This window comes from Lissotriton helveticus, chromosome 3_1 (assembly GCF_964261635.1).
Source record: "Lissotriton helveticus chromosome 3_1, aLisHel1.1, whole genome shotgun sequence".
NCBI classification, from domain to species: Eukaryota; Metazoa; Chordata; class Amphibia; order Caudata; family Salamandridae; genus Lissotriton; species Lissotriton helveticus.
Genome location: NC_136061.1, coordinates 990,670,869 through 990,687,469, shown reverse-complemented (window position 1 = coordinate 990,687,469; position 16,601 = coordinate 990,670,869). Strand labels below are relative to the sequence as shown.

Here is a 16,601-nt window from a genome sequence, read left to right as displayed (position 1 = left end):
GGGCGCCACATGTTAAGGCGCAGGGTGCTGTCCTGCTCAATTCATTTTCACCACAACAAAAATGTTGGCCTTGAACAGCTGGATGCTGTTAGGTCTAACCTACCTTTGATCCGGCTGGGACATCTGAAGTGAGTTGTTGACGGGTAGAAATGTTAAAGTGCAGCTCTCCGATCTGCAAAGATATTAAAATAATTACTTGGTTTCTTAATATACAGAACGATATCATTATAATAGAAAAGTACTCAAAAGGAAAACAACTGTAGTATATAATGTGATCACAGCTCATTCTTGTTCATGGTTACCAGAGATGTCAGGTGTCTTTTGTAAACTTCCTTGCAAATAGAGGCCCCAGCAACCACGACCTGGCCAGTGGAGTGATAGATTTCCAGTGCACCATATAGTTTAAATTTACTCATGCAAAAATGTGTATTATTTGCACAAATACATAATTTTTTTGTTCCTTGGGTAAAATACTTATCCCAGTGGTGAAACTTCATTCCTTACCCCGTTGTGAAACCACCTGCCCATCACCACCGCTTCCCAGCCTTTTACAGTACATACTCCTGACTTCACAGGAGTAGTTTTATGTTTATTTTAATGGGTGAGTAACTAGCTGCAAATGTCTGACTATTCACAGATGTATGTTTGTGGTGCCAATTACATGTTGCAGAGCTGTCTCCTCGAACCATTTCTAGCCATAGACTCTAAATTTATGATGATTCATAAATCAACAAACATGTGGACTAGCACCACAAATGCAAATTACAATTTAAAAATGCCACTAACCCCGACTGTATATACAAGGATGTGTATAATACTATATTAAATGTACTTTCAGGTACCTTTAGTTCCACTCAGGCCCTCATTACAAGTTTTCCAGAATCCGGTACAGCGATACCTGCCCCAAATGCTAGTTAATCCAAGTTTTGAATTACACAGACGTGAGACTACTGGTTTATTTTGCGGGTATTTTCCAGATTTCTGAGGCAAATCTGTCCACATTTTCTGCCTTAAGCAGGAAGGGTGGATTGAATTGGAAGTAGGGGCAGGTAGAAAGGCCTCCACTGCTGACAACTACATGTTATGCACTTACTATGTGTGCTGGTAACTTGACTTTCTGCAATCTGTAGTGCAGATAATCAGTGTATGAGAGAAGCATGCTTTGCTGCCAGATCGGCAGTAACTTCTCAGTGCTCATTAGTGATACTAGTGAACAGTTTCGAGATCTGATATCAAAATGATAAACTGTTGCCTTTTACCCATTTCTGGTTTTAGCACATGCTAATCTTTATGTTTAACATGCTGCGCAAATAAATCATGCACAGGGCGCCAAATGTATATCTCATCATAGATCCACTGAAAAAAACATTAGTATCGAGAACAAATGCGTTGTATTGCTTAATTTAGAGACCAGCATGAACTGCCTGAACGATGAAGTATCAATTCCTGGCATCCACTTAAATATATTTTACATCCATATACAGATACAGCTGACTATTGGTAACATCCTGTGCTGATTGCATTCTGCTGTTCTTTGATCAAATTTGGTAGATACCCGATTTCTAGAGATACCCTATTAAAGATTTATATTCACCATCATCTGCTGCTCAGTACATCTAAGAATGTTCTGCAGTTAAGTCTTAATAAACACCCTGTCCCATTAACGGACTATATAAAGATCATCGGTATGATTAATTATATAATCTTAATGTAGGGCGGGAATTTGGCAACAATTCATACAGGCTTATTTTACTTCCCCATTAATGTGTCACGGCGCCTTGTTTAAAAAATTATTTATTATACAAGACACTTTTCAAAGTGCCACACCCTTGAGTGGCTGTTCCTAAAACTTAGAGCTGTAAAAAACAAAATGTCAGTTACATCACTTAAAAAATTCTGGCATGCACTTTTCATGTGGTTATGTTGGATTACTGATCAGTGTCAGAACCAGGCAACAAGACTGAAAAGCTTCAGCTCAGGTGAGACTCTCAAGGCCTCAGAGCAGTAAATAATTAAGATTAACCTTTGCGCAAGCATTATTACAAGAAGTACCAGACTATGCGTGTTGGCACAGTAGGATTTTACGAAGAGAGCAATGGCTCATGGGAGAGTGCTGGGCCAATTCTGTGAAGTGCCTTGAAGACCATACACAGGGATTTAAAATGTACCCGTTGTTTCACTGGGAGCCAAAGTAGTGTTTTAATTTCTTTTTTCACAGAAACCAACTTTGGTGTCTCAGTAAGCAGTCTAGCTGCTGCATTTTGTACTAATTGAAGCTTGTTTAGGTGTTGCCTCTTTATATTAAGGTAAAGGCTATTGCAGTAGTCCACACACGAAATGATTAGAGCTGATATCACTATCCTTTGACATTCCTCTGGTAAGAATGATTTTATTTTTCTTGTCATTCTAAGGAGATGGAAACTAGCAGAGGTTACAGCATTTACCTGGGCCCCAAAGGTGAGTTTATTGTCAACTATGACACCCAGATTTTTGGCTTTCCTGGTTGGCCCTGGGAGAGACCCTAATTCGTACGGCCACCAGTCTGGGGTCCAAAAGTTGGTATGATATGTTTCCACTGTGACATCTGCGCCCAAGGAAAGGCAGATTGATCCAGATGTAGAGGGTTACTAAAACCATTATTTACCCCATCTCAAGTACTGGGTCAAATTTTTATAGAACTCATTAGTGAGCCTTAGGAGTTTGAGTACCTTTGTCCAGATGTTTCCATCGACTAAGTGACAGGCAGAAAGGGTCCAGTAAAGTATGGATTAATCTTTCCGATGCTCCTTAAGTGGTGCCTCTGGTTCCTGGGTAGTTATGTTTTGGCTTGCGGAATTCGCACACAATAATGTGGCTCATTCTTTACTCAGGTTTTCCTGTTTTATGTCAACTATGGCTTCCATTGTCTATGTTTGTCATTAGAACTACCACTGGTAGATACTGTAGTTTCTTATGTACTGGAAATAATTTAGCAAATCTCTCCTTTAGTACAACAAACCAAGAAACGTCATGAGAAAGAAGGGAATTTATAAGACGTTTGCAGATCGAACAAGACAACGTGGTACAGTATAAACTGTGAGATAAGGTATAGGTGTCCAAAAAAAACTTGAAATTCAGATATTGATTTAACCTAAAGTTTATTGGTCTGTTCACCATTACACAGCAAGAAAACCCAGTAAGCTTTAAGTTGGAGCTCCGTGTGGTATGTAAATCCATCCAGTTTACACACTTCCCTCCTGAAACCTGCGTCTGAGAAGGAACGCCTTTGATCTCTGCATATTCTAGTGAAAGGGCAGCCGGAATTTGAAATAAGATACATCAGAGAAGCAACCAGACATAATGGATGTACTTGTTATCACTGAAAGTTTATGGACCTCAAATGGTTTCTTGGGAACCTTAAAGTGTGGTCCATGCCCCTAAATTGATTTGTGAGTTCCACACGAAGCATCCACATCCTAATAAGCCTTTTCCGACAGAAACAATAAATATTTGTAGCTGCAATATTCTTCTTACAATGAGAAGAGGAACTGCAAGTGTAAGGAACACAGAAAACTAACTGATGTCTTATGTTTTAGTTTCTAATACAATATAAAAAATATTCTTGTTAATGGAAGAACCATGCACCAATCAGAATTCAGATTGATTAGGATGTGAGAAGTTTGGATTGGCTGCATTTGTGTATGGGGAGCAAGCGCAGCTCTCTGAGGTGAGATGTGATGTGGGTGCTTCATGGGAGGTGAAGGATGAGTCTCGCCGTGGTGTTGTGTTGTTGGGCTAGAGTTGGTGGAGGAGATGGTTGGAGATCCAGTTATCGAGTATGCTGCGATAGTCTAATCTGCTTGTAATGAGCGCCTAGTTGACATAGGTCTGGTGTCTTGGGGTAGCCATTTGAAGGTATTGCAGAGCATGTGGGGAATATGGAAACAGGAGGAGCTGACCGCGTTGACCTTTGCTGTCATGTTGGCATATGCTGTCATGTTGAGCACATTGGAAATTCTATATTCACTCCCTATCACTATGTGTAATAAACAAAGAAAAAACCTTAATACATCAACTTGTATTTCCAGTTCTCATGAATGCATCTGTATCAATCCAAGAGCATGACAGGTATACACTATCTGAATCTCTTAAATAAGTTATTAAATATTGGGATTATAATAAATGACTGGTAATATTATACTTGTACATTTCTTCACATTGAATGTTAAAAGCTAACCAATGCAGCTGCTTTCTGAATTGAAAATCATAGTCAAACTTCTTTTGAAGGGAATACAGTCAGACCGCAGCAATCTGCATCCTTTACAGCTTCTCAAGGCCATTAACTAACACACCAAGACAGAGGTTGTTACAATAATTTAGCTATGAAGAGATGCAGGCAGAGGCAATATGTGCATGCGTCTCAAAAATGTAAAAAATGCAAGGTGTTTCTTTAAATGCATAACACATGGTAACTGGATATCGTATGCATTTGTTATTTTAAAGAAAGTTTGTAGTCCAAGATAAATGTAATGCTTTCCTTTTATGTATTAGAGAAGGAGCAGTACTGATATTGGATAACCAAAGAGAATCATCCCATTGTTCCTTCTTGAATTCCTAACTAGTATAAACTTCATATTGTTGGCATTTAATTTAAGCGCGACACTTTTCTGGGCCAATAAAATTGAGTGACGAGGATGAGATGGGTAGCAGGGGCTTGTTGATGAAGGTAAATGATCAACTGTGTCATCAGCATAGAAAACGGTAGTGTAGGCAATAGTTCAAATCAGCTTTGACAGAGGTTACACATAAATGTTAAAAAGTAATGGAGAGAGTTACGAGGCCTCTGTACCCCCAGTGAAACCAACACATTGATGGCACTCTAAAAAGCTATCTTTGGGCATGGGTTTGTCCTAGGAAGGATTTAAGCCATCGCAAATCCATGCCACAAATCCCCATTTATTTCAAATGGTAGACCAGGATTAAATGGCGAACCATACTAAATCCCGCTGTGAGACTGGCTTCAATCAGCTCTGCTCTGTTGTCCTCAATCTAGAACATTTCTTAGTTCCTCCTTAGGTAGAAGTTTCAGTGCCAGTTCCTGATCAATATCAAAATGACAATCATCTAATATGTGATTTTCTTCCAAGAATAAAGAGAGCTCAAATATGCCACTGCTGCACACGTACCTACTGCCACATCCATCGAGGAATTCTTCCACACGTGTTTTGTTGTAACGATTATCCAAGAAAGCTATCACCCTCATATGTAGGAAAATACTCAACAGTGCCCGACCCCATGCAAACCCTCAGGGCGAAGTGGGAGGAGGAAGTTGGACAATTCGAATAGCGTGAATGGGAGCAAGCACTGGGAGCCCCCAGACAGATAGCGATCAAATCAGGCTTTAGATTTGTCCAGCTGCTCTTATTACATCGCTCATACTACTCCTGAACCACACTTCATGCCATAGGTAGAACTACAACAGCAGCTGCGGGGAAGAGGGACACTTCATACATATTATTTGGAACTGCCCACGAATAGAGCTCTACCTGTCCCCCATTAGTAAAATGATGCACATAACTACAGGATACCAGGTTCGGGGTACAATCAAATGGTGTACACTCAATATTTTGGGTGAGATACCACCTCCCGGATATAGTCGAATATGGCTCTCCATTGGACAGAGAGTAGCCAAGAGAAACAAAGCTCAAAACTGGGGGGTACCGGATGTGCCACAGCCACAGGGTTGGTGCAACGATATGTACTGGTGCGTGGCTACTGAAAAGACAATATACAAAAGCTGGGGATACCCCAAGTAATGAGACAAAGTGTGGGCCTCCTGGAGAGCTCAGTGATAGGGAGGGAGTGATTGAGATGAGGACACTTCTGGGGATGAGTAAAATGTTTGCCTGGGGGAGTTGTTTGACACGTATGGCTTTCTACTGACGCGGTAATTGCCACACTTTTTGGAACTGACTTATTGTTTTCCGATACGTGCTTATGTGCCTTTATGTTTGTTCACTTTTTTCTCTCTCTCTAAAACCTAATAAAAAGATTTAAAAAGAAAAAAAAAGAATAAAGAGAGCTGCTTAGCAACTATTTTCTCCAAGTTTTTACCAATAGGGGGTAAACAGCTAATGGGGCAATAATAGGCTGTATCCTGGGTATAAAATATATCTCTTTAACAGAGGTAAGGTAGTATCTATCCCCTCTTCCATGCCCAGGGTAATGTCCCATCTATAGAGATAGATGAAAACATTTATGAAAGGAGGAGCAAACTAGAGAGCAAAGTGTTTTCCAAATATGAGCGGGGCTCAGACTACTGTTGAATGATGGGCTACCTTTTGCCAAGACATCCAGGAGATTAACCTCTCAATTCAGAATAGGGATGTAGTACATACGTTGATGCACCTTTAGCATCTGACTCCTTATTCATTGTTTGTTATCTATTCTGATGTATCAGATTTGTGCTCGAGGGAATGTGGGTGTAAGATACAGCTCCTTGTGTCTAGTGGGCATGCCCTATGATGCTAGCATACTGAAAGCTCACTATTAAGACATCCTCAGATATGCTGTTTTGGAGCCATCTTGTCTGAAAAGAGCAAGGTCCAGGCTCTGACCATCATACTGAGCCGGAGGCGTGAACTGATACATGAGAGATGACTATAAGAGAGGGTGGAGCTGCCCTGAGCATCCTGGGGCCATAGTGCTCACATCCCAGCCACATATTTCTGGGTGAGAGGGTGATGCAGAACATATGTCTCAGAGCCTCTAAAGAATGGTTGGAGGTCACCAGCTGCTTTCGCTGTGGCCCTGTGTGACCTGTCAGGATTCATCAAACTCTGTGGAATGAGCTAAGGTGCCCATATAACTGGGGTTTCTTCAGAGAGAGTACCGGCTGGTGGGTGCAGCTGGGGGACTCGTGAGAAAGGTGATTGTTAGATCTGGGGGTCTATAATTGGCAGAGGTAAGTACCTTAGACCAAGTAGGGGCCCTTGCTTCTAGTCAGGGTGAAGGAATACACACAGTAGATAACCCCTGCTCCCCCTCTAGGTAGCTTGGCGCGAGCAGGCAGGCTTATCCCTAAGGCAATGTGTATAATAAATGCACTTAACACAACAGTAATCCCCAATCCACCACAAACTGAGACCACACAGGTAAGTATATATAAAAATATAACTTTATCTAGTTGCAGCAGTAAAAATCAACAATACACGATAATTACTTCTTCAGGAATAGGTTGCACTTAATCTTAATGGTTGCAGTTGTCATTAGGAAGTTTTTATATCATTAATTGTCTCAAGTCTCTTAAATCAGTATCTAAAAATGCTGATAGCGACTTATCTCATATTTGCCCCAAAAACGAGTGGTTGAATTAATGCCAATGTGCTGAGTTATCCCAAAATCAGCCTTTAGGAGTAATGAGCCCCAAGCGCTGCAAGCGCGCCTCACCAGTTATCTCTGGGACTCCTCTATGCCGATCAGCGTAGCTTCGCACCCCCAATGATTTCAGGCGCACCGCGCCGCACAGAGCACCCTCGCTCCCAGCCCCGGCCGGTCCCAGCAGCCCTCCGCCCGCTCTCGGCACTCCAGGGGGGCGGCGGGGAGCTGACTCGGCTCTCCGAGCGGGGACGGCAGGCCAGGGGCAGGGATCACTTCTGGAACTCCCACGGCGAGGTCGGGTCCCTCTTCCACGGCTCCGGCGCTGAACGCACGGCTCTTCCAGAGGTCCCGATGACGAGGACCAATCCTGTCGCGGCGTTCGGGGCGAGCCTCCTTGCACACCCGGGAGTCAGCCAATGGCAGTGCGGCTCCCGGGGTAGGCCTACGATGACGCGTCCTGGGCAGCCAATAACTGCCCTGCCTCGGCGATGATGCTACGGCGCACGGGCCAATCCCGTCGCGGCGTCAGTGAGGGGGCTCGACTCGTGGGACCAATGGGAGCGCGGCGGCTTCGATCTCCGCTACCGCAGTTCCTGGTGACGAAGGCAACTCGTAGATGGTGTTTCTGGCCCCGGGCCGAGACGGTGATTTGGCGGCAAGAGATTTTCGGGGCCGCAGATTGCGGTCAGCCTGTTTTCTCACCAGCAGATCGACAGGGGGGATCCTGGACACAAGTAAACACCACGGGCCTCTCCTCACCCCTGAATCTGTGCCGATGAGCACAGCGATCGTCCCACACAGCTGGCAGTTAGAAAACACGCGTTTGGGCAGGCCACCACACGATCTCCTCAGCAGTTCTTGGCAAAGCTTTAGGAACCTTTTAACCCTGGGTTCCAAACAGGAGGCCAGCTCTTCTCAGGCCCTTGGAGATTCAGTTTAGGAGACACAGCACACAGCAAAGTCTCTTGGAGATCAAGTAAGCAGGATCACAGCACACAGCAAAGTCCCTCTTCTCCTCCGCTTCAGTTGGTCAGCAGAACAGGTCAGCCCTTAGAGCACACAGCAAGGCAATCTTCCTTTAGTTCTCCAGCAGTCCTTCTTCCAGCAGAGGTTCCTCTTGATTGTAGAATCTCATTTTCTGTTGTCAGGGGTTCTTATCTTATACCCCAAAAAGTCTTTGAAGTCCTTTGAAGTCTTTGTGCAAGTGGGCCCTGAGCCCGGTCTAAACCAGTTCTGGGTGTTGCTGGAGCACTGGGGTTTTCCTGGCTTCATTCTTCCTCTCAGTATCAGCGACAGAGGTGACAGTCGCCCAGCAGGGAGGTGGAGCCAGCATTGTGGTCAGGCAGGCACAGCCCTATTCACTATCAGGTGCTATATCCTCCCACTTCCCTGGCAGCAGATGCTGCCTTTCATCCACGGGCTGACTCAGACAACCTCCTGGGGGCTCTGCAGCCCCTGTCACACTCAAGCCAGACAGTCAATCCACAAACAGGCCCAGGCACACAGAAAGGTTAGACAAGAGAACAGCCACTTTCTAAAAGTACTATTCTCAAACACAGAATTTAAAAACAACCTTTACTAAAAGATGTGTTATTAAATTCTGAGTTCAGGGATATCAATCACTTATGTCCCATCTTGTTCCTATGAGAAGATAGGCTGGTATCCATTGGGACCAGCCTCCCCCATGTTATTCTATGGAGCAAGATAACCTTACAGCAGTGAGCACACAAAATGGCTGCTGCTCACTACCAGAGCATGTGACATGCACTAGTACATGCTCTACCTTACCCATACACTGCACCCTGCCCAGGGGGGTACCTTGAGCCTTCCATAGGGGTGACTACTGTGCACAGACAGGGAAGGGTTAGGCCCAGCCAGTGGGGACACTGGCCAGGCGGACATGGCAGTCCACTGACTGCACACAGGCCCTGCGCTGGCAGGCCCGAGACACCATTTTAGGGCTACTCATGTGGGTGGCGCCATCTGCGCTGCAGGCCCACTAGTAGCATCTGTCATCACCAGCCCTGGCACACACAGTGCACGTCACTAGGGACTTCATGGTGAAACAAATATGCCAATCAGGTATACCCAATCAATATGGCAATTTACATAGGGAGCACTTACACTCTGGCACTGATCAGCAGTGGCAGAGTGTCCAAAGCATCTAAACCAGCAAAAACGAAATCCAGCACAGCATCAAAAATACAGGAGACAGAGGCAAAAAGATGGGGAAAAACCACGCCAAGGGTGTCAGGTCTAACAGTGATGATGTGAACTCTCCCCACCATAGACCGGAACACACTGTAGTGGGGTGTGCACCTGGGGTCTTGCTCGCGTCTGGACGAGGGGAGTGAATGAATTAATGAATGAATTAATTTATTTATCATTTATACCGTGCTCGAATGCCCATGGGCGTCTAGGCGCTACAGCGGAGGAAAAGTACCAAAGTGAGAATCAATGCACAAAAAGCCAGGTTTTTATCGTCTTTCTGAAAGAGAGAAGAGTTGCACTGTTCTTTATGGATAAAGGAGTGTGGAGAGAACACGCCCACTGGCTGTCTACTTTCTACCTGGAGCGGCAGTGATGCACAGGACTCATGCCTAGGTGAGCGTCTGCCACCTCTGATACTGGAACCCTGGGATCACATAAGACTCCTGGGGGAACCAGGGTATATTGCTAACAGCAACAGGGAGCACTGGGCGACATCTCCCTGTGAATGATCAAATTCTGCCGTACACAATAGCCCTGCCACCGAGGCAGCTCTTATCATGGTGGCCCACACCTTCCTCCATGAAAAGACGGTACCTACTAGACCCAGGAGGGATACGTCCATAAAAGACATGCTAACACCTAGAACAACAAATAAGACCAAACCACGTGGGTCAACGAAAATGATCACTTCTGAAGTGAATATCAGGCCCCCTAGTTGGAGGGGGGTGGTTAATGTCTCCCAAGACTTTCTGGAGCAGTTCCTACACAAAACAAACAATGAAATCAGCATCATTTGCATAGACCTCAAGAAGTACCAGAAAGACATTCAAGAAGATTTATCTGATCAAGATATTCAAGAAGATATCTAATCTTGGGACCCAATTGAACGACACTGAGCAAAATATGGACCCATGGTTGGATGAGACTCTCAAACTAAGTATGAGATTGCAGACGCTGGAAGATAGGCACAATAAGCTAGCATAAAGAACAAGTTACTTACCTTCAGTAATGCCTTATCTTGTAGACACTCTATTTAGCTGCAGATGGTTTACCTTAACATTATTCTTAGGAGTCAGACTCGATCTGGAATTTTTTCATGAGCAGTACCCCTGCACGCCAGTAGGTTGCGTCATTCGACTCCATGTGGCATCATCCGCGCTGGAGGTGACATGCACGAAACCTATGTAGATGTCACCCCAGCGCGCTGACAGCAGTTCCTTTTCGGGACTTTCCATGCCAGCATCACAGTGCAGTGAAGAAGATTGACCACTGGAGTATAGAAGTAGGACCCTGAAAATGGAACAGCACTGTCCCAAGAAATCTGTTTGCAGTGCCAGGAGGATGGGTGAGTCGGTAAGGAATATGTGGCTAGACAGAGTCTCTACCAGATAAGGCACTACTAATGGAAAGCAACTTGTTCATCTGATAGAGACATCTACGCACAGATTCCTTACCTTAAAATAGATACCTAAGCAATAACTCACTGGAGGGGTGCCTGCCAAACTGTTTCACACTAGAAAGTTCTGCATGACCAAACAAGCCAAATGACCACCTCAACGGACCTGTTTTTCCAGGCAGTAATGATTCGTGAATGTGTGTAGAGAAGCTCACGTTGCCACCTAGTAGATATCCAGGACTGAAACTCTGCATGCTAATGCTGTAGTTGCAGCCTTAGCTCTGGTGGAATGAGCACGCAAAACCTCAGGGGGTTGCGGCTTGGCCATTGCGTAGCAGATCTTAATGCAGGGCACGATCCAACAGAGATGGTTTATTTCTGCACAGCCTTTCCCTTTTTTACTCCGACATACCCCATGATGAGTTGGTCATCCACCCAGAACTCTTTAGTGCAGTCAAGGTAGAACCACAGTGCTCTTTTTTGGTCCAGTTGGTGGAGTTGCTTCTCTTCCTTAGAGGGATGTGGCAGAGTGTAAAAGGTAGTCAGGGTGATGGACTGGCCTGTATGAAAAGGAGTGACAACTTTCGGCAGAAAGGAAGCTCTAGTGCGAAGAACCAGCTTGTATGGGTAGATGTTCAGGAAAGGAGGCTTGGATGACAAAGTCTGAATCTCACTGACTCTCCGGGCAGATGTTAGCACCATGAGGAACACTGTCTTGATGGTAATCAGTCTGAGAGGACAATTGAGCATTGGCTAAAACGGAGCACAACTCAGAAAAGTTAAGACCCACTGAGGCATAATGAAGGGCAAAGGTGGAAATGTGTTGCAAATCTTTCAAGAACCTATTTACAACAGGGGATTTGAAGAGGGCTGGCTGATCAGGCAACAACAGAAAGGCTGAGATGGCAGAAAATAGACTTTTATGGTACCCAGAGCAGAGCCCTGCTGGGAAGGGGAAAGGATAAAGAGAAGGACTAGAGAGAGGGGAGCAGAAAGAAGGTCAACCTTTTCTTTGCACAACATGACACAAACGTGCCTAAAATGGCAGGCGTATCCATTCTTGATGGAGGGATGCCTGGCTGCAAAATAACAGTGCAGACTTTAGCGGAAGATCGAAAGCTGTAAACTGTCACAGCTCAATCGCCATGCATGAAGGCGAAGCATTTACAGGTTCAGATGGAGTACCATCCACTGTTGCTGTGACAGAAGATCCTCCTGGAGGAGCAGCATGATCGGAGGACCGATGCATATGCTCAACAGTTTGGGATACCAAACTCTCTGAGCCCAATCTGGAGTCACAAGGATGACTTGGGCCTGGTCGTTCCATATCTTCTTGAGAACTCTGGGCAGTAGTGGTATGGGCGGATAGGCTTGAGCTCCACTTGAGAAGAAAAGCATCTCCACAAAAGAGGCACCTCTAAAACTCCAGCATGCAGAACTGCTGACATTGCACATTTTCAGCGCTGGCGAACAGATCAAACCAGGGCTCTGCCCACTGTTGAAATATACCTTGCACCACCTTTGAATGGATAAGCCATTTCGAATCAGCTAGGCAAGGTCGGCTGAGTTTGTCTGCCTGTCAGGTGTTGAACCACCATGGGTATGCCCTGATGTTCCAGCCACATCAATAGATGCAGGGCCTCTTGACATAGGGTCCATGATCCCACCCCACCCTGTTTGTTGCAATCCCAATTGGCAGTGTTGTTGTCCCTTGAAGGAGGGTAGAAAGGTTTTCAATTCCAGGTGGATCACCAGGAGGTTGATGTGGAGTCCAGATTCGATTCTGCCAGAGACCAGAGTCCTCTGATCTCCACCTCTCCTAGATAGCCACCCCATCCCAGAAATGATGCATTTCTTACCATAGTCAGATCTGGTTGGTGAAGGGAAAGGGGTGTGCTGCTGACCCAATTACCGTTTTTAGCCACCACTGCATATCTTTTGCAGTTCCCTCTGAGATCTAGACCATGTCAGAGAGATTCTCCTGATGCTGCGCTCACTGAAACTTTAGGTCCCATTGAAAAGCTCACATATGCCAGCGTGCATGAGACAAAAGCAGATGCAGGATAGAGGCTGAAACATCAATATCATGACCTGAATATCCTGGACTCGCTGTTTGGGAGGATAAGCCCAAAACTGCACTGTGTCCAGAACAGCTCTGATGAAAGGGAGCATCTGAGAGGGAGTTTAGTGTGACTTCGGCATGTTGAATGTGAAGCCCTGTGATTGCATAAGGTGCACCATAGTCTGGAGGTGGAAGACAACAGCTTGTGGTGAGCTCGCCTTCAAAAGCCAAACATTGAGATGGGGAAGACTGGCACCCCTGATCTCCTTAGATGAACTGCAATCACCACCATTCCATTGGTGAACACCAGAGGGCTGCTGGTATAACCAAAAGGAAGCACGGTGAACTAAAAGTGCTGGTGGCCCACCATGAACTGCAGGTAGCACCCGTGGGCAGGCAGAATAGGAATGTGGAAGTATGCATCCTGCAAGTCTAACACTACCATCCAGTCTACCGGGTCCAGGGCAGACAAGACTTGAGCAAGTTTGACGAAGAAATTGAGAGGTCACAATTCTAGGATAAGACAAGGGTCTCCGCCCTTCTTGGGTACCACAAAGTAGGTGAAATAACAACCAGAACCTACTTCTGGCATCTTCAGGCTCTCTGTGGATCACTTGGCCACTTCCTGGTGGAGCATGGAGAGATGGCCCTCCATCAGCCTGTTGCAATTGGGTGGCATGGATGGGGCGGGGAGGGGGAGTCATAAAGGGGAAGGAGAATCCCTTTTGACAATCTGAAGAGCCCAGTGGTCTGATGTTATAGACCTCCAGAGGGGCAGATGATGGCCTATCCTGCCTCCCACTGGGAGCCCATGATGGTAAGAGGGCAAACTAAAGGGGTTCAGAGGCTGTGGCTGCTGGGGGAGTGGTGGACTGGCCTGACCTCTGTGGGTTCTGTGTCCTCAGACAGAGGCTGAGAAGCTTGCATGCTGTGGTGGTTGGGCTGGTAAAGATGCGGCTAGAAGCCGCTTCTGTTGCAAAGAAAGGAGCGAAAGACACACTGGGGTTGGCGAGCGGCCATGGAAAGGCCCAAGGGCTGGCTGTAGCTTTGCTATTCTTGAAGCACTCCAGTGCTGAGACCTCCTTGTATCTAAAGAGATAGGAGCCATCAAAGAGCAAGTCCATACGTGATGCTTGGACATTCCCAGAAAAGGTTGTTCTCTGCCAGGTGTGGTGCCATAAATCCACTAGCTAAGAAACAGCTCTGCCCAGCGAGTCAGTCATGCTCAGGTCATGTCAAATCATGAACTTTGCTGCATTTCCCTGTTCAGATCAAGCCTGGGAGAGTATGGCCCAGGCCTCCTCCAGGACCATGGGCAGCACCTGCTCAACTGAATCTCACAGTACACTGGAGTAACGGCCCAAAAGGCAAGCAGTGTTCACAGACAACAGTGCCAGGCTGGTAGAAGATAACATGTTTTTTGCCAAAGGTGTCCAACCTCTTGGATTCCCTATCCGGTGAACTGGGCCTGAATTCACCAGGATTTACACAGGAGGTGGAGGCTTGGCCCACCAAGCTCTGAAGGGCAGGGTGTTGCGTGAGGAAGTTGGGTTCCCCTGGGGCATGGCGGTGAGCAATCGGACTGTTCACAGGAGCCCCTGGACAGGGTTTGGAACAAGTCCCCAGCAGGATGTCCATGAGAGCTTCACTGAATGTGAGAAGCGGTTTTGAGGGAGTCACTCCGGATGTAGCACCTCCGTCAAGACCTTAGTCTTACCTACCCCTGAGGGTAGGCTAAGGTCCAGGACCTCTGCAGCCTTTCTCACCACCATAGCAAATGAAGCTCCCTCCTCCATAGCCACAGTACGAGGAGAGAGCATGCCCGTATCTGGAGAGGTGTCCAGTCCTCTAGCATCTGCCAATTCCTCACACAATTCCATGTTGGGGTCTAGGGGCTGGTATTCTTCAGGGTCCTGCGACCACTCCCCATTGCCAGCCAATAAGAATAGGACTTGCCCTCTGGCCTGGAAGGCATGACTCCCATTGGATGACGCCCCTCAGGCTCCATGTCTGAGTCAGGGATGAGAATTGGGAGGGTGCCGGCGATGGCGCTGGGAGCATCGCACCAGGACTATCGCTGGGGAAGGTTGAGGTGGTACGACCGGCACAAGTCCAGATCTATCCGTGGAACATGTGGGGCCGAAAGGCACGCCAGCGCTAACCGGCCAACCAAATAGGAGGTGCATGGACTCACAGAACTCGAAAGTTGGACGGGGTTGCTCCAGCTCCCAGAAACTTGGGGAAGTACAAAGCAGAACCAGGCGTATGCTCAACCGTGGAGCCAGGCCTCCAATGACGACACTCCCTAGTCTCGCCGGATGACTTCAATGAACATGGCGAAGTCAAAGACCTCTTTAACTACTTGTGGGGCTTACCCGAAGGCAACTTGGAGTGTGACGAGGATCTTGGGCTCCAAAACTGATCACAGGACCATCATTTCACCTGGGATCGAGACTGTTGCAGCGTCAAGCGGTAAGGAGCTTGAGGGAAACACTCCCTCAAGCTCCTTACTGCTTCTTACTCCCTTGGGGTGCATTGCACGGCAGTCAACACAGGTCACTGCATCATGGTCATGCTCGAGGCACGAGAGGCAAAGAAGGTGTGGGTACTTCACAGACATCTGCTGGTAACAGGCACTGCAGGGCTTAAAGCCAGCCTTCTTAGTTGATATCCTGTCACACCAGTGGAAATCTTTAAAAAATGGTTTGACAAAGAGGCAAAAAAGGTCAGTCAGAAATTGAATGGCGGTAGATCTTTCCAGATCTGTGCTGACATGCGAAAGAAAGGAACTGATGTCAGCATGCTGGAGTGGTGCCTATATAGGCATCGTGCATGTCCCTTCCGGTGTAGATAATGCCAACAACACCACACAGAGCCAAACAACGCCAAATACCAGTTTGCAGGTGTACTTCTCATGAAACATTTCTGGATCCAGTCTGACGCATGGGGATTATTATAACGTAAGGAATTTGCAGCTAGATGTCTCTATCAGTTACAGGCAGACCTAGAAAATAGGTGTAGACAAAACAATATATGCATTAGAGGCCTCGCCTCCCATAGTTAGTGGAAGCCCCAGACATCTAAACATTTGTGAAGAAACTCTTGCATCACCTTGGAGGCTAACCTGACTATCCACCTAGACCACAATCGAAGAACCAAACAGGGAGGACAGAGGAAGGAGGAGACACCTGACATCTTAAACAGAGTACATTCCTTTGATCAAAAGGAGGCTTTCATGACTCATATACATACTATGAGTGAAACTATACAAGGGCCATAACCTAGCTTACTATAAAAAATATTGCTATTCCCACACTTCAAAGGTCCTGAAGAAGGAGTTCCTCTGCAACCACAAGACCCTCTATAAATGGGGACATCCATTCTAGCTGGTTTCTGAGTGACAGGGCCAGAAGCACTATGCCGAGGCACCGCAAGAAGTTCAGCAGATCCTGGATATACCAGATGGGAAGCACGCTTGTTTCCCTTCTATGTTGGAACAGGATGATGTGAGTCCAAGCTGCCAATGGTACACGGTGACAAAGAATCTTAGAACGGGGCCCCCGCCATGAAGAG

General features: G+C 46.4%; 1 protein-coding gene across 1 annotated transcript in view; it reads right to left on the bottom strand.

Annotated features, from left to right (window-relative positions):
• Positions 1-16,601, bottom strand: part of CERKL (CERK like autophagy regulator) — a 514,456-nt gene that overhangs the window by 248,042 nt on the left and 249,813 nt on the right. The window contains exon 8 of the mRNA XM_078681475.1: positions 104-172. Coding sequence (XP_078537601.1) covers positions 104-172 — 69 coding nt within the window. The remainder of the gene's footprint in view (positions 1-103; positions 173-16,601) is intronic.